The sequence below is a fragment of the Megalops cyprinoides genome, chromosome 23 (genome assembly GCF_013368585.1).
Source record: "Megalops cyprinoides isolate fMegCyp1 chromosome 23, fMegCyp1.pri, whole genome shotgun sequence".
NCBI classification, from domain to species: domain Eukaryota; kingdom Metazoa; phylum Chordata; class Actinopteri; order Elopiformes; family Megalopidae; genus Megalops; species Megalops cyprinoides.
This window is the reverse complement of record NC_050605.1, coordinates 15,860,621-15,885,443: the sequence shown is the minus strand read 5'-3', so window position 1 is coordinate 15,885,443 and position 24,823 is coordinate 15,860,621. Positions and strand designations below refer to the sequence as shown.

At 44.3% G+C, this 24,823-nt stretch overlaps 1 protein-coding gene across 6 annotated transcripts; it reads left to right on the top strand.

Annotated features, from left to right (window-relative positions):
- The first annotated feature begins 146 nt into the window (after nt 1-146).
- tbc1d30 (TBC1 domain family, member 30) lies at nt 147-20,399 on the top strand. 6 transcript variants are annotated; one of them, XM_036518339.1, is made up of 14 exons: nt 147-848; nt 2,158-2,322; nt 8,289-8,350; nt 8,547-8,612; nt 8,744-8,869; nt 9,749-9,934; nt 10,101-10,269; nt 10,439-10,607; nt 11,842-11,947; nt 13,311-13,417; nt 14,677-14,816; nt 16,190-16,396; nt 16,792-16,851; nt 17,450-20,399. In XM_036518339.1, exons 1-14 carry the CDS (start codon nt 308-310, stop codon nt 18,394-18,396), a joined length of 3,051 nt encoding a protein of 1,016 aa, XP_036374232.1. In that variant the 5' UTR covers nt 147-307; the 3' UTR covers nt 18,397-20,399. The 6 variants fall into 6 exon arrangements, with proteins under 6 accessions (XP_036374232.1, XP_036374231.1, XP_036374234.1 ...); XM_036518338.1 differs by having other exon boundaries at nt 16,187-16,396; XM_036518341.1 differs by lacking the exon at nt 16,792-16,851.
- Nucleotides 20,400-24,823: the final 4,424 nt, after the last annotated feature.

Genomic DNA, 24,823 nt, shown 5'->3' with positions numbered 1-24,823 from the left:
TGAGAGGCGAGGCAAAACTTTGGTTGGCTCAGTGAAACTTCCGAAGTGGGCTGTAGTTTTGGCTCCAGAAGGGGCGTATATCCAGCGTGTGGAGTTTCAGGAAGGAAACAAGAAGTCAAACTCCAGTCAGCTCAACCTACCCCGTGGAATGGAATGCACCCGGAACCTGGGTTCCTTACAGCCGCAAGTGAGACAAATCGAAGTTTCAGAATACCAGTGTGCTGTTTGTCTCCTGTCTTACAAAAGAAAAGCTCAATCGACCGATCTCAAACTATGTGAGGATTAACGAACGGGACACAGCAGGAAAATGGCGTCTCAGGTAGGACTCGGGCAGAATGAACTTTTGGAAATTGACATATGTGACGCTGACATCTGTTCTGAAGAGGAGAGCGGGGTTTTTGTGAACTCAGGTGCGTCATACACAGATGGGTTCTCCGGGTTCCAGCAATGGATTCCCTCAAGAAACAGTGGTCTGTCGGACATAACGAACCTGGAAAAGACTACCAGCTGCGTAAGTAGGTGCACTAAGACGCCTAAAACTGCCATTTCCAGTTGCACTCAAGTCCCCAACGGCAGTGCCAGTCCAGATCGGGGTTCTGTGGGTAGTGAACCCACGGAAGACGAACCAAGAGCTGTATCCCGCGCATCTATCGTGGACTGTCTCCTGATCGAACTCTATGACACCTGTACGAATCACAACAGAAGGAGTGTGGATAGCCTAGACAGTTCCACAGAAGCGTCCAATTCGGATGCATTCTTCGGGAGAAGCAACAGTGGATCTAATTTCCTGCAAGAGCTGCAGGAGAAACACACCAGGAGGCGTCAGATGAAGTACTTGGCCAAGAAAGGTAAAGAAATTCTCGCTTTTCGTTAGAGTGGCACATGTTTTGTGAAGAGAATATTAAACGATTATGAGATTGCTATTCATTTTGTTCGTTAGACCGTAGAACAGAAATACGAAATCCTACTCCCAGCAATCACCAAACCGAAGCATGGATGGTTGCTTGATATGACGTGTACACAGTACAGTAGATAAGGTAACCTGTAGGGTGGCGTCGTCATAAAAGGTTTTCTAAGAAATAGTTTTGGAAGCGACATGTTGCAGTGATAAATGTAATCATAACCATTCATGACGTCCAGTGAAGACTCCTGAAGCATGGTCTCATCTGACATAATCAGTTAGGCTTGTGTGTCAGTGCTGAATGATGTTGGGCAGCTTGGACATATAGGCAAATTGCAAACATTTTATGATTGTTGTTTAGTCTTTTTAAGCCTACACAACACAAAAAAAGAAACCATTCTATTAAATTATTCCATTATGCTGTTACCATTCTACACAAAGTTGTCCACCTGAATGACTGATGCATGCCACAGGCAACATGCTGTTATTTAAACTATTTGATTTAGGTTGCGTTATGAGTGATATTCACTTTTCTCTTGTTGTCAGTAATTAATACAATCCAAAATACTGGTCATACTGACAGAGCTGCTGAAGAGTGCTCGTTTACTTCTCTGTACAGTCTGTACATTCGTTGCATCTTGAGCCTTAAAGCCATTAACACCTGTTTGCTAGGTTAAAAGCTTTTTATCTTGATTACATGATGAATGTTTGTGTTCTCCCTTCTTCTGTCGGTTTTTGAAAAGGATCTCTTTGCATCTTACAGCCTAATATTCTCTGCCAGCATCTTTTAAGTAATCTCGCCGGGCCCTTAATCAGTAGTTAAATGAACCAGGCCCAGCATTTGTCTTGTTTTAAAGCGTACATTATTTTCCTCTTTGAAAACAGGAGGAGGGAAGCCCATACAAGTGCTCCATTAAGTAGTCATCAAGTCAGTTGATAAGACATCAGACAGAAGGTGGTTTCTTTGTGCCAGACTTGGGTGTTCTGTAGCAATATGGTGTATTCTGTGGACAAGTTGTGGGACTGGAGGCATTTGATATACATAATGGTGTATGTGTTTAGTATTTTTGAAGTGCTCATTGCTCATGAGTGTTTTTTGAATTGCGGAGAGGAGTGATCATTAACAAAGCAAAGACAAAAAATATATTACGAAGAGAAGCATTGCACCAGTGTTTCCAGACGGTTTCCAAAGACACTTTCATCAGTTGTTCTTCTAACAGTAAAAGATCCCTGCTTACATTTTCTTCTCTGCCCAGACTCAGAGGAGCTGAAGTGGATTATCCAGGAAGTGAAGTACCGCATTGGGATCCAGTCAGCAAAGCTGGTGCGGCAGCTGAAGAGGAAGGATCGACTGTACAATAAACTGCAGAAGAACTGTGACATCGTGACCGCCTGCCTGCAAGCGGTGTCCCAGAAAAGACGTGAGTTCAAGAGTTTCATTCATCATTGCCCGATTTAATTGAACAACCAGACTCAGGTTTTCTCTGTTTAACATATGACTAATACGCTAATATATTGGTCTGACATTTAACTTGGATGGATACACTTATGTTACTTATGTTCTGTTTGTGCTGGAAGTCACTCTGGATAGGAGCTTCTGCTAAATGCATGCAATGTAATATGAAGTAATGGATAAAGTAGCTTTGTGAAAACAACCTATTACCATGGTGATGTTTGATTTGCCCATTGACATATTTAATCTTTCATAACTAAAACCTTCCCCTCAGTGTCAGTCATTCTTGCTTGAAGAGCATTTGAACACCAGAGCCACTTTGGAATGTGAAGAGTGCCTTGCTATAAATTAAGGGAGACAATTAAGGATGCACTTGTGACATGTTCACAGTTCATGCACTACAGGGTGGTCATAATTTGTGCATAGGCCTCTCTATTCTAGGTGTTTGCATCTGCTGGTACTACCCAGGCTTTGCAGCCTGATTTCCAAATCCAAAACCAGCTGGATGTATTCTTTTGGGATAAATAAAGAAAACCATGATGTGTTGTATATGTAATGTCTTGCATCCGAAATAACAGCAAAGCCCTGAGCAACTTTTGGTGCTAGGAGAGGAAAAACAACAAATAGTCACTTAGGAAGCACAAATATAGGGAATGAGTCCACATCCCTGTTGTGAAATATGTTTTTCTTAAGTTGCTGCAGTTTTTGGAAAAAGGACAAAAAATTGCAGCTGGCATTTCAATCCCATATATGTATCATCAGTGACAGTTCAACCAAGAACAGTTCAAGCAACCAGCTGAGGAATTCAAAGATTGCCACCTTAGCACTCAGGGACTGTAAATTTCAATAATTATATCCCAGTTTGGTACCAAGAGGCACTACTGAGCATTGCACAGCTGAATATCCTTAGCTACATTATTGTTTCTACATTCTATCTTCAATGAGCAGAAGGGATCACATGGTGTTGTAGCGTAAGAGCTGAAATAATCTTGTTGTGACATGGTGGTGATAAGCATCTGATTTAACATGCATACATCTAAATTCACGTGAGTTTGCAAGGGTAGGCATAAAACACTGTCTCCCAGGAGATATTACAGGTAAACAGGCACAGTATTACAAAAAGTAACTGACAATTAATCATAGCACCATCAATAAAATCAAGGAAATGTGTGCTTCGGTACAACACAATATCCTTAACCTGAGCTGGTGCTATATAGTACCCCCCCCCCCAAATTGTTGAGGCCTATTAATTAAATTGCCTCTGGTGATGGCTGCTAAATCTCATGGTAGATACAGTTCAAAAGGGTGACCTCGTAACTACGGAAGCCCAGTTCTTTGATATTCTACCCTTACGTTTTGGAAGTGGTTGCAGCACTTGAAACTGCACATGAACAACTGAAGTACTGGCAGTGCTTAATGTGGCTATTTGGTCACCTTCACATAATGAAATATGAAGCATAAGAGCATAACTGAGTTTTTACATTTTCACCATTTTAGTATCTGCAGAGAAGCATTGTTGCTGACTTAAGGTGTTGTGATTAATGATATGAGACTTTCTCACATGGGTGGTTTAAATTGCTTCTTTCTTATCTGGATGGTGATGTAGGATTTTGTTTCTCTGATAGTAGCCTGGAGTTACAGAGTGTATGAGTGAGAAAACTATGAAGGCAGATGGTATTTTTAACCTGTACCTTCTATACCCTGTGATCTCATGGAGATATCCTCTCTTGAAATGTTATAAATTAGCTAGTGTCTCTACCTACCCTTTGCAAAGAAGCGGTATCACTACCAGGTAATTGCTTTCTGTGTTTAAAGATTTGATCCCATGAATGATTGTATGATACTAGGGAGGGATACTTATACAATCCCTATTACATAACAAAAACAAAACAAGAAGGCTGATCCAGGAGGGAGTATGCACTTGGTGCTGTAAGTGTGCTTTCGGGTTTAATTGGAAATGAAGTGACATGATTCCATGGGGGACCCGATTTGTTCAGATCTTTACTTATGTTGAAAATGGCTTGCTGTGAACCAGGATCACACGGAGGAATGAGCTCTGCAAAGGCCCCTGTCTGAGTTCATTCAGTCATAACCAGGTATTCAGAAGAGCCACTTCACTGTTGTGGTGTTACGCATATATTGGCGAAACTGTCACATTGTGAAATGCTTGGAATGTCAAATAAATGGACACATATACACTGCATACGTGTGATCAACTTATATTCCACCTGTCTGCCTATGCTCAGCAGTCATTTAGGACCATGTCAAAATTACAACGGGAACACTGGTTTTCATATGAATTGTGCAGAATGTGACGACTATGTGGTTGTGTTGATTGCTCTGCTGGACCATTCTCTTCTCCGATTCTATTAAATGCTTTGATTTTTCTGTTTTGCTTTGTCAACATGCAGCATGGCAGCTACAGGCAAGAAGGTATGGCATGCTCAGTTGCTGTTCTGAGAAAGCATGACTCTGCTGTGATCTCTGTAGAATGTAATGTGTTACCATTCTTTAAAAACACACTTTTTTTTTTGTTTGTCTGACAGAAATGGTGTTAAAGATGGTGTGATATTGTGATGATTTAGGAAACTGGCTTAGGTGTGTGATTCATAATTCGGGAAACCTCTGTCAGGAACGTTCTCTTTTAGGGAGACATGATGCCTGTTTACAAGCCCAGTCACTTGCAATTGCACTTGCTATTACTTAAATTGACATTTGGATCTTCTTTCTTCATCTGTTTACCTATGCATGTATCCCTTTGTGTTTGTTGTGGTGTCTAAAAATAATGTACAGCTTTTCACAGCAGCTTTCAGACAATCTTTGAGCCTTTTGGTTTGTTTGCAGGTTTAGCTAAACTAGCTGCATCCTCTGTCTTGTTCTTCCTCAGTTCCCATCATTTATTTCCATATTGGCCATCTGTTCTTGAAAAATAGTCGTTTACAACAAAACATGCGAACATGTTATGTTCACATACTGAGCATACAAAAGTTTGCCACGCATACGGTCTGTGACTTATGTTCTGCATACATTGGGCAAATAAACCAGTGTATCCACAGAATGCACAGGTTTGAACGGGTAACGCCATTTATAAATTTTAAAATTCCGAGCTGTTTTTTTGTCATGTGTGCCTCTGTGACCCTTCCGTCAGGTCTTCATTGAAACGAAAAATCCGCTGAGTTAAATCCACCTGCTTTATGCGGACGGTTTTATGGTACCTAATAATCTTGAACGAAAAACAATCCAGAATGTCTGTGTTAAGTACAAAGTCTAGAAATGTACTAATAGAGACAGAAGGCCAAGCTTGTTTCTTTTTTAAGGTGAGATAGTGTTTTTGGAATAGCGTTGGCGCTTTCGTGTTAATATGCGCAGAAACATATAAACGTCTTATCCTTAGTTATTTCTAATTGTTTGTTATGTAATGTTATGAAAATTGATTGTAGTTCCCGGAATTTTTTTTATAGATTGTAGGCTAACAACTGATTTCAAGAATACATAACCGTCTTAGCATGATTATAATCTTGGGTGAATAAGAAAAAAAAACCCTCCCCCTTGAGGCTTTTGGTACTAGGAGAGGTCTTTCTGAATGAAGAGTCGGGAGTTTATACAACGTAGTATCGAAACGTAATGATAACGCAGATGGCCGCTGATATTCGTAGCGGTCGCAGGTTGTGGCAGCACCCCCCTCCTCTCTCTCCTCATATCCCCTCTCTCCCCTTTGTTGCCCTCTCTGCTTCCCCACCCTTCTCTCTACATCCCCCTGCGTGACGCCGCGTATGTGGGTGTGTGTGGGAGATCACCATGGGATCCCGCTGCAGCAGCGGTACTGCAGACTGCAGATGCTCCGTGAGAAACAAGCACCGTTTCTCTGTTGTGGTTGATACGCCTCGGTTTTAGGTGGGGGGATATTTTCACGTACACGTAACGTGGTCGCGGGCGTTCTGGTTATATCATTGCAAGGACCATTCGTCTTAGGGAGTTAATTTCTTTTTTTTTTCTAAATGGGAAGAGGTTGTACCAAACTCCCTGTACTCGACTGGAGAGATACCGCTAACCAATTGACTGATTAATTGATTTATTTCGCCATCTTTTCTGGAACAATTTTTGAGCTGATCACATGTATATTGCTGGGAAAGGGATGCGTTCTGTTCGAGCAAAAGCAAAATTCCACAGACAGGGGTGAAGACAGCGTGGAAAATAACCCATCAAACAAAATTAATGACGGAATCGGTAAAATTGTAGTGTTTTTGGTGACTGAATTTTTCCTTATGAAGCAAGATAGGTTTACCACTTCTAAAAGGTCTAGAATTTGTCAGAAACGGCAAAGTGCCGGGGGTGTTAGCAGCATCATTAGTAATGTCCTCAAGAAGCGGAATTGCATCTCCAGGAGCGCCCCGAGACTGCTATGCACGCTTGAACCAGGTGATTTATGATCTGTGCACCTTTTTTTCCTATGACCACCCGTGTTTGCCGTTAGTTTTCCGGCGGTGTTAAAGCAAGAACGACTTTTACCTTTGTTCTGAAGATGGAGAGAAAAGAAATACTACATTTAGCACCAAAGCATGCGATTTATTGATTGCGGCGCTTATGTATTTTGCCACGTCGTATTGTGTGTCGTGGCAGTTCCTTTAACTTCCTCTATTTTTTGTGTTTTGGGGTTTTAAATATGGTTATTTTATTAAATGTGTTATTCATTATTATGTATAGTCTGTATTATTTATTTCTGGTAATCCATTAACATTTTTTTCTGGTTTTGTACTGTCTACTGACTACCATGCACACAGACACAAATACATTATGGTTTGAAGTGTTTAAGTCTTTAATCTTTTCCAAAGGGAAGTAGGAGGGTTCCAGAGATAATAATCGTGTAATCCTTTTCAGCCCGTACAGGAAGAGGGAAATAAAAGGTCGAAAAGTAAACATGGACGAAAATCTACACTGTGTCTGTGTGTTCGTGCATTCGACAGGGAAACATGGCTGAGCCCGAAGCAGGTTGTACTTTGTTTAGTATTAGCTCGAGCTGTTCGGTGTGATCACGGCGAAACTGCCGAATGTGATCGAGACACGCCGTGCTTGTGCCGCGGCTGAATGACTGTTCATTCAGAGAAGCCAGCAATGGCTGCTGCCGTGGTCACTGGGCTTCCGCTGTTCGTGTGCTTTGAATGTTTTAAAACGCGGAGCAGATATTATTTTACCCGATGTGTAGATACGCTTATGTGCGGAAATATCGTCAGTGTCTTCGACTCTATTTTCAGTTGTTCCGGTACATTATACGATGTAGAGGTCCTGAGAATTGTGATCAATTGTAATAAGAGGAGAGACTGTGATATCAGCACCATGCCGTGTGGGACAGCGACTCCAACGATAGGCTATATCACCGTGGTGGAGAATCTGATACCGTGCGTCGGTGTTGTTCCTTAATTCATTTTACTTTGACATAGGCAAAATATATTTTTAGTTGTAGAAGGACCCCTGTTTTGTCTAAAAATATTTCTGTTCCGCTGTATTAAGAATCCGAGGCTGTAGCTCTGACGTTTTCTGAAAGCGCATTAGGTAATCTTACCCTCGGTGCAGGCGAGGCCTCTTGGTGAGAGTGAACCGCGGTGCTTTTTGCGTCATTCATCATTCATGGACAGGAGATATTTTGCTCTCTTTCCAATTCCCGTTCGAGACGATGCCCTTTTATTTCTCAGACTCTGAAGGGCCAAGTGAAAACCAGTCTCCATGGATTATTTTAGAGGGAACCTGGAGACTTAACTAGTCTAGCTACAGTTCTCTGTTTATATATTAAAGTATGTGTTTAATGTATTCATAGAACATGTTGTACAGCTGCATGAACGTAAGAGTTTGCCTATGTTAAAAAAATGAAATTCACCAGATTTGTATTCATGCATTTATCTAGTACCGTACTGACTGATTCTTTCCCCTGCTCCTCAGGAGTGGACACAAGACTGAAGTTCACTCTTGAACCATCTCTGGGCAAAAATGGCTTCCAGCAAGTGAGTGGGCTGTTGTGGTGCTTCACTGTGGGCTCTGAAATGAATTGTACTGTATAACCAGTCAAATGTTTTATTTCCTCAATGAGTGTAAACCACACAATTATACATGCCTGGGGTTACAGTCATAAGACACACCCATGTCCCCCCTTCTCTGTGTGTTAATCTGACTGTGTGTCACATTGTTTGTCCTTGACAGTGGTATGATGCCCTTAAAGCAGTGGCCAGGCTCCCCACTGGCATCCCCAAAGAGTGGAGGAAGAGGGTGGGTACACTTCTATTTTTTTAATATGGAAAGGAAAAGAACTAAACAAAGGTTTACATTGGCAAATGCAAAAAAAAGGTGATCGTGATCATTGCTTTGTGACCCTTGATTTTGCATTTTATTTTCTCCAGGTATGGTTAACATTGGCTGACCAGTACCTTCACAGCATATCTATAGACTGGGAAAAGACCTTGAGATTTGCCTTCAATGACCGCAGCAACCCAGATGATGACTCACTGGGAATCCAGATTGTCAAAGTAAGGAGAGCAGGCTTACTAATACTTTAAGACATTATAGATAATCACAGCTTCTTCAAAAATGGCACTTGTCTTCCCCAACACTTCCTTTGTTCACACACCAGATCACCTGTCTGTCAGATGTCACAAGAATATACAGTACCAGTCAAAAGTTTGGACACATACCTTTCTTTATTTTTTACTACTTTTCAGCAATTTCAAGCATTTTCCAGCAATTTCAAGCATTTAATCATAAGATCAAAATGTCTCAAATGACTGCATGTTTTCTATTACTGTATGTGGAAACTGCCAAGACCATTTATTGCTTTTTACAACACACAGATAATGCTGTGCGTCTCCCCACATAAAATGCCTGCCACACATTGGGATTTGGTATTAGGTATTATCTGTTGCAGTCAGAAAAATGACACCTTACGTAGGCAGCCGGAGGGACCGTATGACATGGGCGAGGGGAGAGGATACCTTATTGCTGAAATAAAATAAATGGCGTGTGATATGAGCTTCCAGGCTAATGGAGGGACAGCCACGGGATGTTTACTCGTGGTGCTGTGTCAACACTAAGTGGATAATGGAAAAGAAGCTGCCGCTGTTTTTCTTCCATCCCCATGCGCTTGCACACAGTGACTCAGGATCTGTGTGTTTTTCCCAACTGGAAGGAGTCCAGGCTTCGCCCTTTCTCTGGTCCGCGTTCAGCCCGGACACCTGATCCTATCGCTGCCATGGTGACCATGGGTGGCACGGAGGAGCTGAATTCAGACTGCGCTGGCAGTGGGCGTTTGAGTACTTGGAATGAAATATGCGCATGGGTCTGGTTTAAACAGAGATAGGACTTGAATTGTGCATTTTTTTAAAGCCCTGTTTGTTGTTTTTTCCACTCAGGACCTGCACAGGACAGGCTGCAGTTCTTACTGCGGCCAGGAGGGGGAGCAGGACAGAGTTGTGCTGAAGCGGGTGCTACTGGCGTATGCGCGTTGGAACAAGGCTGTTGGTTACTGCCAGGGCTTCAATGTGCTGGCTGCCCTCATCCTGGAAGTTACGGAGGGAAACGAAGGGGATGCACTCAAGGTATAGTTCTGAATATTTTGTCTCACAATTCACCTCAGCCAGCCTGCACCTTCTTTATTAGTAAGAAACCGCATGTGGCTCATGGATATTTTTATGCTTCACCAGTTCCTCTTCAGTGTCAGGTAAACATAGGTATGAGGTCTTTATCCCCCTCTTTCCCGCACAGGTGATGATTTACCTGATTGACAAGGTGCTTCCTGACAGCTACTTCGCCAACAACCTGCGAGCCCTGTCTGTGGACATGGCAGTCTTTAGAGATCTGCTGAGACTGAAGCTGCCGGAACTCTCCCAGCACCTACACAACCTACAGAAGGCAGCCAATCGGGAGGGTGGAGGTATGTGACACACTTCCTGTTTCCAGTCCTCTCTTCTGGAGTCAGTTACCACCATCATTCGGTACTGTGGCTGAAAAAAAAACAGCCTCAATCAATTTTATTAGCTGAAGGACAGACTTTTTCATCATCGCTCCTCTGTTAATTCTTTTCACATCTACCATACCTGCAGGTAGCTACGAGCCCCCCCTCACCAACGTCTTCACCATGCAGTGGTTCCTCACCATGTTTGCCACCTGCCTCCCCCACCACACCGTGCTGAAGATCTGGGACTCGGTCTTCTTCGAGGGCTCTGAGGTGCTGCTGCGGGTTGCCCTGGCCATCTGGGCCAAGCTGGGAGAGTGAGTGGAATCGCTACAAAGATCGCTTCCTTCCGAACCATCCCGATCCCACACTGCACTGAATAGCTGTGCCTTTTATCATTCTCCTCACTTTCCCTCAAAGTGAAAGAAGCAGCACCTACATATTCTTGTGTGCAATTGTCTGGATTTCTCCTCTTAGGCTGTTGTTGGTATAAAGTGAGAGAAGGAGAGTGTGAGAAACATTACTGACTTGGCACAGGAAAACAGATTCTCCCTGACAAACCAGGCTGAATTGGTGCTATATCAAGCATTCAAACAGAAACACAATTTCTGAGTGCTATTTACAGCTCTGGTTATGACCCTCTGGGACAGAGAAGCAAAAGTGCCTCATAAAACACACTCAAAGCCTTTATCCTGAGAAGGGGGTGCTTTTTCTGTAATATTTTCCTCTTGGAAGTGGCTGCTTTGAGCAGCCTGTGAACATCCACAATAGACCTGTTGTGCAAGCAGATAAAAGGCCATAAAATAGTTTGCAGTGAGCAGTGAGAGAGGGAAGAGGGCTGCAGGAATGTTTTGGAGCTGATCTTGTCATGGACCAGGGCGTCAGAAGACACACACACACACACACACACACACTGCTGAATTCAAGGTTTTAAAGTGTGTGTGTACGTGTGTATCTGAGTAAGTGCTTACACGATCTGCATCCTTGTGTGTTTCGGTGCAATCAAGATAGTGAAAGGCACACAGAATGTATCTCATGTCCCATGCCTTGTCACCATGGCAACAGCAGACATATTACTCAATGTACAGTATGTGGAAGCAGTCACTGAAGAGAATGGACTGAGAATGTTCCAGAAGTGTATATATATACCACTATGGTGTGAGGGTTGTACAGACTGTCTTGTCTGGTAAATCTACACCTTGTTTCACCCAGATGAAGTGTCTGTACCTCTGGATGTGTAAATACAAGTTTTTGATTCTCTCCTTTCTCTCCCATTCCACGTTATTTCATTTCACTGTGATGCCGCACACTGAGATTACATTCCCGGAACTGCTGCACTGCGCTGTCAGCTGTGGGTTTGGACTGCCTGTTTGGAAAAGCTTTCTTAATCCAGTCTGAGTTTCCCTGCATTGTATATTGTATAAGACTTCTTGAAAAATGTGTTTAAGGTCAAGTATGTCTTAAACCTCAACGCATCTGTTTGCATAATGTGTCTGGGTCCCATTCTCTCTCTCTCTTTCTCCCTCTCCCTCCCTCCCCAATATCTACCAGACGGATTGAGTACTGTCAGAGTGCAGATGAGTTTTACAGCACCATGGGCTGCCTGACTCAGGAGATGCTGGAGCATGACCTCATCGACTCTAACGAGCTCATGCAGGTCAGTGTGTGAAACGCCACTCACGCGGAGGATGGATTCCAAATTTGCCAGAAGTACAAGCACTTGAACCCTGTGTAACTTGGGAAAACAGCAGCATTTATCAATTTTGTGCCAACGAATACCCTGTTTAGGCTATACCACATCTACTATCATTTAACCTGGTACTCCCATGGCTGGTGTGGCTGGCTGTAGGCATAATAAACTAATTGTTTTCAAAAACCTGTGAAACTATAACTTTGAGTCTGGTTTTGGGTCGGAGATCTTACCATAAGGACAACTTCTTGCTTTAAATAAACTGCATTAATTCTTTTTACCAGCATGGCTGTGTTTGTAAGTAGTTTTAATGTAAAAGACGTGGGTTGTTGATGTGTCTGAGAACTGATTTAGTCAAATACCAATCAGAAAGCATTATTTTAATTTTTTGCTACACTAGACTGTTGTAAGGCAGCAGGACATATATTGAACACCAGGGCGATGTGTTCAGTATTAACTCCCACATGCTGTATGTACACTACATGCTATCTACGCTATGTATATGGTGTTGCATGCATATGCTTGCTGCATGCTCACTCGTTTGTGTGTGATGTCACTTTGCACTGGTTACTTTCATATTTAGAGATTGTGTTTATGTATGTATGTGAGGACTTTTTTGTGGTTACGCACAAATTTCCCAAAAGGCACCGACGGAGCAGCTGAACACAAGGAAGGCCCATCTGTTTCTAGATTTCATGCCAATTTCTGCTCCAAATCGCTTTGAAATTACTTACTTTACATTTCGAATCGTGACTGACCGCTGCAAGCTTTGTTGTGACTGTGGGATAGAGCTGAAATTAACCAGTGTGGTTTTAACAGCTGCTTCAAGAAGTTAAAGATAGGAAATTAATGAAACACAAACCGGCAAACTGCTGTGTCCTATGAGAGCTGAAAATTCAACTGTATAATTCCTACAACTTTATAATGATATAAATTAGAAGGTGATCACTTGTTTTGGTAAATACCTCTAGTATTTGATGTTTATTTTACATGTAGTAAGTTTTTTTTTATTTTGGATACTGTGTTCTAGTGACTGATGTATGGTATTACACTTGGGGTCCATTGCCTCGTCAGATTGCACAAGTTAACTTCTTGAATGGTGTTATGCTCACACTCACTGGTCTGGGAGTGTTGTTATCCTGGTTTGACACTATTGCTCATTTAACCTGAATGGATACACTTATATGCTATTGTGCTGGAAGTCACTCCGGATAAGAGCGTTTGCTAAATGCATGTAATGTAATGTAATATAGAAACGCTAATGTATGAACGAAGTGAGACCCATGTTGTGGTGGGCGTTGATGTGGCTTCCTCTGTTCTTCCCCGGCAGACGGTCTACTCCATGGCCTCCTTCCCATTCCCCCAGCTGGCGGAGCTGAGGGAGAAGTACACCTACAACATCACCCCCTTCCCCGCCCCCGTCAAGCCCAGCTCCAGGTGAGCAGGGGGCCGACACTCGTTATGCAAAACCGCCATGTGACGCCTTTTAAATGTCCAAATATTTCCACTCGCCCCTCATCGTTATTTACTGTGAATACATTCAGATGCTTACATTGTTTGGACTCAGTGCTTTCAGCTACTTTCGGTAAGTGTGTCCTGAATGAAACTCAGCCCTCCTGTTTGTGGGACGGTGAATCCTGTCAGCTGTGTTCTGCGGCAGGCCAGCTTCTGCATGCAAATAAGGCCTAATCTAAGATGAGGTGTTCGGTCACATGCTGATAGCAGAGACCCAGTTTCTCAGAACAGTCATTTGAATAAAACACTTGTGTAATTCTGCAGTTATGAGTCACCTGACACGCTCTGGAATAATGACAATGATCAGGGTAAAAAGCGCAACCAGGTCCATGAGGGTGGACAGAAGATTATGACTTTGAATTTTATGTTACTGAAGGTACATGTTGTGATCAATCTTAACAATTATACCGTTCAAACACTTACCAGCGCTAATGTTAGATATGTTCCGTTTATTAAATACGTTTTATTTAATAGAATGCGATATTTTAGTATATGATAAATCAGAGCATAATTAAATGTAATTTAATTATGTAAATGTAAATATAAATTTTATGACATCACCTACTAGTTTCACATTACAAAATACAATTTCTGCTATACAATGGCGTCATCTTATGGCTCCAGCCAAAGGAGTAAAAAATTAGTCTATCCAGGTCTCCTCCCCTCTCCATTTATAATGTTCAGTTGAGTAATAATGTCAAATCCAGCCCTTACATTGGCTACCATTACTGGCCATGTGAAGAGAAATGTTAATCAAGGCTGTGCCTCACAGCTGAATGAAGCACAGTGCCTTTCAGATGGAGGGAGGCAGTGTTCTAGCCTGGAAGGCTGGCTCATTGGCAAATGTCTGTGGTGTGAAGCAGTTTTACAGTTATGCAGACAGACAGCAGTCCAGCACATGGCCCCTTCCCCTGCCCTGCTCTGTATCACTGACAGCACAGAGACAGTGGAAGTCATTTTAAAGCCGTCAGCCTTCTTGTGGTAGGGCTTATACTCACAGCCACTGGTCTGGGAGGGTTGTTAGCCTGGTCTGACACTGTTGCTCATTCAACTCGAATGGATACACTTCTGTTCTTTTTTGCTGGAAGTCTCTCTGGGTAAATGAATGTAATGCGATGTTCAGCCAGTTTAGGTGCACAGACCAAATTACCCTGCCGGCTCTGTGTTTGTGGTGTGTGCAGTCACGGAGGCCGTGGACGGGACAGTGACGAGGAGGGCGACATGGACGACGAGGACTCCTTGGTCAGCGCCCTGGGGTGCCTGGGTCCCATCGGAGGACTCCTGGCCCCAGAGCTTCAGAGGTACCAGAAACACCTAAAAGGTACGGTCTATCTACTGTCTGTCACCAATAATGTAACCTGCTGCTGTGAGGCAATATAAAAGCAACATCACTAGACTGTTATTTGTTAGCAGGGCTGAGCCATACCATCTGTCAGTCAGATAAGGGTAAGCCATTATTAATGAGAATAGAGAGAGCAGGGTACGTGTGTGCGCCTGTTCTGTATATTGGCCGCTGTCCCATTCTCCATCTCTCATCCCCTGCCCGAAAGGACACGCCCAGCCCAATATCCTGCTCCCTCGCTCTCCTTTCCTACAAAACAGGAAGCGCCGGTTTCAAGTTGCCATTTGCACCCACTGCTTTACAGATATGATTAGCGTGTCTCAGATCTGATAGAGGATGAAATGACTTTTTTTGTTTGTAATGTTATTTCTTGAAATTAACGCAAAAAAAAAACATGTCAACAGCAGTTTTTTTGTAGGTTTGATGATAAAAGGGCTTAAATGATCGTAGACTAGGAAGGGGAAACAAAAGCCTTTGGAGGTCTTGAAAGGGGTCTTTTTTTAAGTAAGCGTTGTCATGGTTTCTTTTCATTTGTCTAAGACTCTTCTGCTGCTTCCTCAATAGTGTCTCTCTGCAGGAGGCGGGTGTTCTATTCATTCAGGAGGGGGATCAGATTTAGCCATATACCAGCAGCAAAAAGACTATCAGCGGAGAGCTAGGGAAACGTGTGTGTGTGTACGTGTGTGTGTGTGTGTGTGTTCCTGTGTCACCGTGCACATGTATGCATTTATGCCTGTTAGCCCGGTGTCTGTGTGTATGTAGAACAGTGTTTATAGAGAAAATATTAATTGTTCGGCCTCAGATTAATAGTGAAAGCTCAAATCTCCAGAGGCTGTTTTCATCTGTGCTCAAGTTCACAGATGTATTTAATTTTGGCATTACCAATTTAAAAAAAATTAATTAAAGCAATTTCTTGACCTTGCGCTGACTTGAGAGGAAATACACAGAAAATGAAGGCTGGGACTTGGTGGTGTGTTAAAACTCAAGCAACTTTCACTAACAGCGTGTGTTAAATGCAGTAAATAGTAGCCAGGATGTCAACACCTGTAGATTCTACAACATGTTGTCTTGTCTCTGGATCTGTCATGGTATAGCACCTCTGTATTTACACACACATCCTCTATCTCTCTCTCTTCTTCTCTCTTTCTGTCTGTCCTTCCTGTTCCCCCCTCATCTTCCTCCCTGTCTCACTCTCTTTCTATCTCTGTCCCTCGCTCCTCTCTCCTCTCCCTCTTGCCCTCTCTCCCCTCTTTCTGTCTTTGCCTCCCTCTCCCTCTCTCTCTCTCCCTCTCTCTCTCCCCCTCTCTCCCTCTCTCTCTCTCTCTCCCTCCCTCTCTCCCTCTCTCCAGCAGACCAGCGGGAAGAGCAGAGCTTGCGGTGCAGTAACATCGCGGAGCTGAGCCCCGGGGCGGTGGGGGCGGGGCGTGCCGAGCACCAGGCCGCCATCAACAGCATGATGCTGGAGCGCATGAGCACTGACATCAGCGCCCTCAAGAAGCAGTACCTGCGCATCAAGAGACGGCAGCAGCAGCAGGCCAGCCTGATCTACATCCACGCAGGTACTGTGGGGCGGGCGGTACTCTCTCAGAGTCAGTGTTAGCAAAGTGTAGTATGTGTAATAATATCAGTAATACAGGCGGTAACAGTGGACGGCGTTCTAGTCCCTCTGGTCCTGCTGTTGTTTCTTTCATGGTGTAACGCTGAAATGAAAAGTGAAATTTGTATGGTGTGTTGTGGCCAATTGTAGTGCAGAGTACAGTGATGAGTGTGATGAGTGTGATGAGTGTGATGAGTGTGATGAGTGTGATGAGTGTGATGAGTGTGATGAGTGTGATGAGTGTGTGTGTGTGTGTGTGTGTGTGTGTGTGTGTGTGTGTGTGTGTGTGTGTGTGTTAGGCCATGTGTGCGTGCATCTTATTGACAGTCAGTCCCAGTGTCCCCTTTTTCCTCTCAGGACTGCGAGCAACCAGAACTCCCGGGATCCCTTCTAATCCTCAGAACCAGCAGAATCATGGTACTGTCCCATGTCTGAGGGGCAGAGTCGGGCCCATGGGGCACTTAGGGGTAGTCTGGAACAGTAGGGGGTGCCATGGGTGATTATGGGCAATGTGGGTCCTGTGGGGCGCTGCTGGAGATTAAGGGGGTAGCGTTAGTTCCTGTGGGGTACTTCCTGGGCTCATCAGGCAGTATACTCCCTCTTCTGCTCACATCTCTGGCTTCTGCTGGCTGCGGGATGCTTTCTGCCAGCAGGAAATCACACGATAAAAAACTTGTGTAACAGATTCTGAAAATGCGTTGATTCAGAGTTAAGCTTCTCAAGTGCACAGAGAAGTCCCACATCAAAAGGTCTTTAGAAGATATTTTTGATGTAAAAAAAAATTATATGACAGCTTAATGTAATGATATTTAATATATGATAACCAATGACCTTTAACAAATTACAGCTCTTCATCCCTTGCTCTTGTCCTTGCTCTCTTTACTTTCCCTGTTGGTAACAGGAGGGTTCCTGGATGGGGCTGAAGGTGGAGGGGTTGCTGGTTGCAGGGTTGATGTAGATGTTCGTGTTTTGTAAAGCTGTAGCAAAGCAGGGATGTTTCTCTCCTTTTATTCAGATAAATGCCCGGCCACCAGCCTCCTGGCCTCGCAGCTTCACCCGTCCCCGGTGGTAAACCACCTCCTCATGGGGAAGAAGCTAAAGGCGGTTCAGAGGGGCTGCCGAAACGGCCTGGTCCACACCCCGGGGGCGCACGGGGTGCCCCTCCCCCAGGCCCAGTCCAGCCCCTCCCAGGTGGACGCGATGAGGAGCAAGCTGAACTCGCCGTGGCGCACCCACGTCCGGACGCACCGCAGAAACGTGGCGAGAGCTCGGGCGCAGCTGGGGTACGGCGACACCGAGGAGCTGATCGAGGACGGGGGGCCGGCGGAGAGACCCGGGGGAGAGCCGCAGGAGGAGGAGGGCAAGGAGGAGGAGGAGAAGGAGGAGGAGGAGGAGGAGGAGACGGAGCAGGAGGTAGAGGAGGAGGAGCTGGAGGCAGAAGAGAGAAAGCTGGAGGAAGGAGAACAGGAGGAGGAGAGCATGGAGGGAGAGGACATTCACCCCCCTGAGCAGAAGCCTCAGGACTCCGGGCTGGAGGAGGGGGTGGGGAGGGTCCAGAAGCAGCTGGCTTCCCTCGATCTGAAGCCCGGATCAGAACCGGCCTCTCTGAGCGTGAAGGAGTCGATGCCAGAACCTGATCCCTCCGTCCCGGTACTGCCTCCGCCACCCCCGCCCCGCCGCAAAGAGTCAGACTCCTCCAGCTCCGAGAGCGGGGGGTCGCTCAGACGCACCCCCTCCACCCCGTCCACCCCCTCCACCCCCACCACCCCGGTGGGCCCCCCCAGGCCGCAGCACACCTTCTCCCCTTTCCCCATCGTCAAACCCCCCCGAAAATCGGCAGCCGCCAGGAACTTGGGCCTGTACGGCCCCACCCCGCGAACCCCGACTGTGCACTTCCCTCAGATGAGCAAGAGTGTGAACCGTGCGGGTGGCGGCACCGTCAGCTCCACCAGGAGGCGATGATGAGCTCAATCCAGAGGACACTCTTCGGTTCCCCTGCGCTGTTCTCTCTAGTTGAGCACTTTTGCACTTGCTTCTCCTGTTTAGTGCTCAGTACTGGATTACTCAGACCAAGGTTTGTACTGACCAAACCACACAGTAATTTAAGGCAGGGGGAGTAAGGTCATCAATAATTCATCAGTGACCTTGGCTGGGGTGTCGGAAGCTGATTGATGTCTCCTCTGTGGCAGAGAAGACAGTATGTGCCCAAGAACACAGTTAGAAAAGTCAGCTGCTATGATTCAGCAGTTAGGAAGATCCATTAAGGTCTTATGGATGGTCTTGGATGTTTTTTTTTCATGTTTGTTTGCATATCCATTAAATCCAACCCTGGGCAAAGATAGATGTTCCATTATATCAACCTCAGTCACAAGGCAGAGATAGGACATCTCTGTAAAAGCCACTTTTTCAGGGGGGTGTACACCTTTAACCTGAAACAACGCTGCATGTTGAAGTCTCAAGCTGATACTGTTATACTGTCTTTGCTATAATGTGCAACCAAAGTGTGGGAGAAAACCTGTTTCTTTTCACTGTACTTTACCAGACAACATTACCTTGTAAAGCACAATGAATTGGTTAATGATGTCACACCTTTCTCTAGCATGCAGACTTTCCAGGCCACGGACAAACCTGGTGATGTGTACAGACCCGTAAATACATGTTACTGTGTGTGCCTTAAAAATGTCCCGCAGGGGTCCGAGGAATCTCCGAAACGGGGAAAGCTGACTGCCCCTCTAACACATGATCGTTCCCCTTCACGTTCCCCCAACGTTCTGGTCAGCCTTCACAGTCACTTTCACAGAGAGGATCGGAGATGTATGATGCGTGCGCTGTGTTCAGGGCCCTCCAGCACGCTGCCATGTAATCCCCCAGCCAGACGGATTCACTCACTGCCTCGGGTGTCATTCCCTCAGCACTATAAAAGAGTGGGACCCATATGTCAGTGTTCAACTCCGTTCGGACGAGCTCTCCGCCCCCAGCTTTTGTAGCGTGTTTTTACCTGGAGCGTAACGGCTTGCGATCTCTGATGTCTCGCATTGTGTTTCTCCTGTCGGTCTTGTCTGCTGTTCACCTGCCTACATCTGAATGTTACGACACCTTCAGGCGTTCACGTGTTCACGGTAGTTATTTTGGGTTCTGCGTTGCTTACGGTTCACCCTCAAAGTTCCAGAAAATCATCCCACGTGTTATGACTTGTATTTTTTTTTGCCAGAAGGGGGCAATAGTCAGAATATGCCATAAATACTTAGTTTCTGACATTCGGACTCCTGCTAGCAAGGCTGTCAGAGGGATCACTCTATCACTTTGCCAGAAACGACTTTTGGTACCTGAGTGCCATTCTGTGTATCCGTGGCAAATGAAGTAGAAATTATTACAGAACTGTACACCTTTGGAACTCATTCTGGGTTACCTTGAATTGAACTGCACAGTGAACCAGATTAAAAAAATATTAAAGACCTTTCACTCAATCACTTAAATGTCACTGTTGTTCCAGGGCACAAGATGTGGAATACAGAATAGGCAGAGTGTAGGTAACTGTTTTGTAATAACAAACTAACCATAATCACTGAAGGGTTGGGTTGTGGGATGTTTTTTTGCAGAAGGACTCCTAGGGTGTATTGTAAGCATGTCAATATTGCGCTTAACCCAGAATCTTGCTGAAAAGAAAACTCTGGGTGGTGAAATTGAGAAATTAATTCTTAATTTGGAATTAGGCAACCTTTACAAACTGTATTGTTACTGTATATAGCTCCTCCTAAACAGTCCCAATGACAGTGTTTTAATGGCATTGCCTGTACATTTTTGAATGCTATGTAAAAGATATCTAAAAGTCCTGATTACTTCAGTGGAATAGGTGTATGACACAATGAGACATTAAAAGGCTTTATGAAAATCTTCAAAGAGTGAGAAAAAACGTAAACTAGTCATTGAAAATGAATCTGTGGTGCACTTGTTTCATTGTCCTAAATAAAATGAATGACTGTATCAGCTGTTTGCTTGTTTTATAAGCTCTCTGACAAAAATATTTCTAGCCCTGAAACGTACGATACAATACTAGACACTGTTACAGAATCATTCTTGACCTGTTAATCCCCTCTGTTTAAGGTCTTCCGTGTTTATTCTAATAACATTGACTTTGCAATTTTCGGTTAGTGGATGGATCAAGCTTAATTCCTTGCCTGGAGCTGGTCCATTTCCCAAGATATTTTTGTCTATTCATTTCCCTTTTTTTTTTCATCTTAAAGGTAATAATATACATGTCCACAAGGGGGCGTATAAGCCTCTTGTATATTCCCCCTCTGTTGATGAACAGTGGATCATGTTGCATAATGGCACCACAACAAAGTGGAAATGCTGAACCGATTCCAGGTCTCAATTGCCATGTCAGCATTCGAGGAACCCAAGTCTTTGTCAGTGCCGCCTTGTGCTCAGCTGCCCTCTGTCCCCAGTCAGAGAGATGAGAACAGATCCCTGCCGTCTCCTCTCTCTCCCTCACTTTGTGTGAACCATTGTCCCTTGTGCAACGTAACTACCAGCCAGCCGACACTGAAGTCTTGAGGGTGAGTTGGAGTGTTTCCTATACTAGAGTATAGAGTGGGACTTGTGTTGTTTTCCTCAAGCATAAAACTGTTTAGGAAGAAATCCTCACATCCTTCCCTGGCACTGTGGCTTTTTTGACAAAGTTCTTTGGATTATAGGGAATCCCTGACGGTGGTGCACAGACAGGAGATGGTGGGGAGGACGCAGCCTCCACCACCCGTTCACCTCTTTTGGGTATGATTGATTTGATGGTTGCACGCATTCATGTGCATTGGAGCATTGGGTGTCATATGCAATTTTTACATTCACTGCACAGGAAATCCCCACACTTTGTGCTTTCAGCATACAGTGCTCTCACCCCATTCAGCATCTTATCTTTGCTTATTTGATATAAATGCAACCCCCCCCCCCTCCCCCAGCTCCCCAAGACCTCCCCATCCAAAATGCCTGGTTAGAAACATCCATTAGTGACATTAACAATCCAATTTATCAAATGTTTGCTGTAAGAGAGTAAATAAATGAAGTTTGGGTTCGTGTAAGTTCATGGAATTTGTAATTTTAGAGTTTCAGATGTTTTACAAGTAATCCCCAGAAGCTGGTTAGCACTCATCTTGTCCTCTAAGTGAATTTATTTTTTTTTCCAGTTCAGTGAATCCTGGTGCCTCATTTTACTCACTTAGTGGAGTAGTTAGTAATGAATAATTTTAGAGGTCATGCACAGAATTACAAAGATGTTTTTTCTGTTATTCTGGGATCATTTTAGTTTGGAGTAGTCTTGCACGGTTGTACACATGTCTGTTCATCCTTACAGATAGACAGAATCACATCTGTGAATCAGTCTATTGTTAAGTGCTCGTTTTAACCTTCACTGCCTGTGTTCAAGCACATGGGCTTTTTAAAACCTCTTGCGCCACCTGTGCAGGCTTTTCCCTACAAGCTTGTTCTGTACCAACAGACTAAGATCCATGATTCACCTGTGGCAACTTTTTTTTTTTTTTTTTGACAGACGCTATACATGGATAATGTTCTTGCAGTGGATGAAAAACAAAACACACATACATACACATATACATATATATAAATATATTATATAATTATGTATAATTATATATAATCAGTATGGGCTATATGGGCACTCTATGCATCTTGCCGTGATAGCCTTGTGGGTCAATCTGGATGATGTCTGGATGATGAGTTATGATTTCAGCAGGACAATGGAAGAGGTCTGCGTGGCCTTCGTGGGGTGTGGCAGTGAGCGTGCTCACACGGCATGTTGTCTCATCTCAGAAGACGCTCCTCGAGAGCGATGAGCTGTCACCACACAGAGGCATTCTTTCCCGTTGTGTGCTCGTCGCCACGGGCCATGGATAAGCGTCTAACCACTAAACGCACCTTGTGGTATTGGCATTGATTGGGCTTGCCTGCAGCGGATTGCTGCAGATCAAAGGGCCGTGGGAGGGGGGTCAGGAATAGAGGTGGAGGCATAAGAATAGTGTCAGGATAACAGGATCAAAGGTGTGGGGACGGGATGAAGGTCGCATGTTTACAGGGATAGGAATAGGCTGGAGGGTTAGACGCACAGTAATGGGCTTAAGGCTGTCAGAATGGGAAGGGGGAGTGGTATCAGTGCTATGGGGGTGTTATTAGCGAGGGGCTTTGGGATATTGAGACGGTCTCTCCCCGGTGGTGCCGCTGACCCAGAGTGACCCTCGGCCAAGCGGGGTCAGGCCGTTTCAGGATGGGGGAAGACCTAGGGACAGAGGGATTACAGCCCGGGCCAAGAGGAGAGCGGCTGTGAGTGGAGATCATTCTTCCGCGGCTCTCTGTGGACAGGATTTTACAACACCTGCTCCGAGCAGAGGGGAAAAATGTCCAGGAAAATGCATGATGTAATCTAAACTTTTTAACATGTGTGACAGATCACTATCAAAAACTTCTGAAGACTCGCCTTGCTTAGACATGCAGTATTCACTCAACAGGCCACCAGGAGTATGCTGGGAGTTTGAACCCCGGGACTTAGCGATACAGTGAACTGAAAGCTGAGCATAAATCTATGACAAACAGACCTCTAACTGCACTTTTCAAGCTCACAGCCTCCAGCTTACCCCAAGGGTAGAAAAGTCTGTAAGGGAAGGATGTGAAGACCCATGCAAGGCTGCAAGACTCCTGGGGACATGGCAAGTGAATTAACACGCAGCTATTTCACACTTATTAATGTTGTCGCCGTATAAATTAGTAATGTTGAGAAAGTACGACACAAGTTCAAGGAAAAGGAGGGCACAGAGGGTTTGAATAAGCCTGCGCAATGAAAGGGAGGTAGTCTGAGCTTGAATCAGCCATCACGTGTTAAGAAAAGTGTGAGTGATGGATTGGAACTGGAGAAATTCAAGCAAACACTTGCAGAAAGAATGTAAACCTCACCTCAGGGAAAATAACAGAGCTGGATTATGAAATGCTGTTCTCAGTGTGGCTGAGCGTATTACATTTCATTCTGATATTCCTCTGGACCTGTGTTTCACTAACAATGTAACAGATTCATAAAACAAATTCACATTTTCAGATAATATGACCAAAATATTCTGAAGAAAAATTCATATGCTATTCTAAATATTAACACTGGGTGGAGCAAAAAAGCTTGTGAAATTCTTACTATGCCAGTCATGCACTGAAAATCCAATGACAGAAGATATGAGCTCCCATAAATCGGTGACTAGCCAGATTTCTCCTCTGTATGAAGGGGACACTACACCAAATTGGGGTCCACATCATTCTAGTCCTTACTCTTAGTTCAGGAGATAAACCTATAACAACAATACTGTTATGTGTCTATTTTCTTGTGAGGCATTGCTCTTGTATTCTTGAGTAAGGTACTTAATCTGCCTTTTTGCAGTAAGCCTCTACATAAATTACTAATATCTAAAATGTTAGCTGAGTAATTCCCCCGGAAAACAAATTATATTTTTTGGAGTGTGTCTTTGACATGTTCGGACTTGGGCGTATTGTGTGAGTAAATGTTAAAGAACACACAGTTAATGGTGCGATTAGTGTAACAGTCTGGATATTCTGGTGATTGATTGGGTGTGGCTAGCTGAGCTCTGACTGCAGAAATCATTGGGGAAGGAAGATGAGACAATCTACTACAGGAAGAGAAAACATGCAGATTGTTCACAACTCACAGTCACTTACCTTCTAGCAATCCCTTGCACTCTTGTGTCGACCCCAGGAGGTGACATCATAGGCCATGACAGACTCATGTACACATGGGACTCCACTACCCCTGCCATATTGCCCCGAATACCCAGTGCAACTTCAGGAAACCATTAAGCATCATCTCAAGAATTTAAGCCACCAGTGTAACCTGTATGGCTCACAGAGGGAATCCAGCTCATGACCTTGAACATCATACAGTGCACCTCCCAAAGCAAGACATGATTATCTTGCAGCCCATGGGATGCAGGTTATCTGTACAGTCAGATTCTTCAACTCTTGTGTAGACCCCAGGGGGTGACGTCACTGTCATTTTGCCTGCATGTATCCTGCAATGGACAGTACAGCCATCCTTTCACTGTTTTCAGGGATAAATCTACTTCTACTTCCACAAAAGACACTCTGCTTCTCCCGTGGGAAGAAAAAAAGAGACTACTGTTAGGAAAAACTTTTATGTAATATGAAATAGCCATATTAACATGTGCACCATAGCGGACATTAAAATTGCATTATTACATTCCTTAGAAACCACCATCTACCACATTCAGATACTTGTCACACATATCTTAAAATAACAGACACAAGAAAGATCAGAGAGAGAATAAGAGAACATTCAGATGTAAAGTGCTCTGTTTTAATAGCA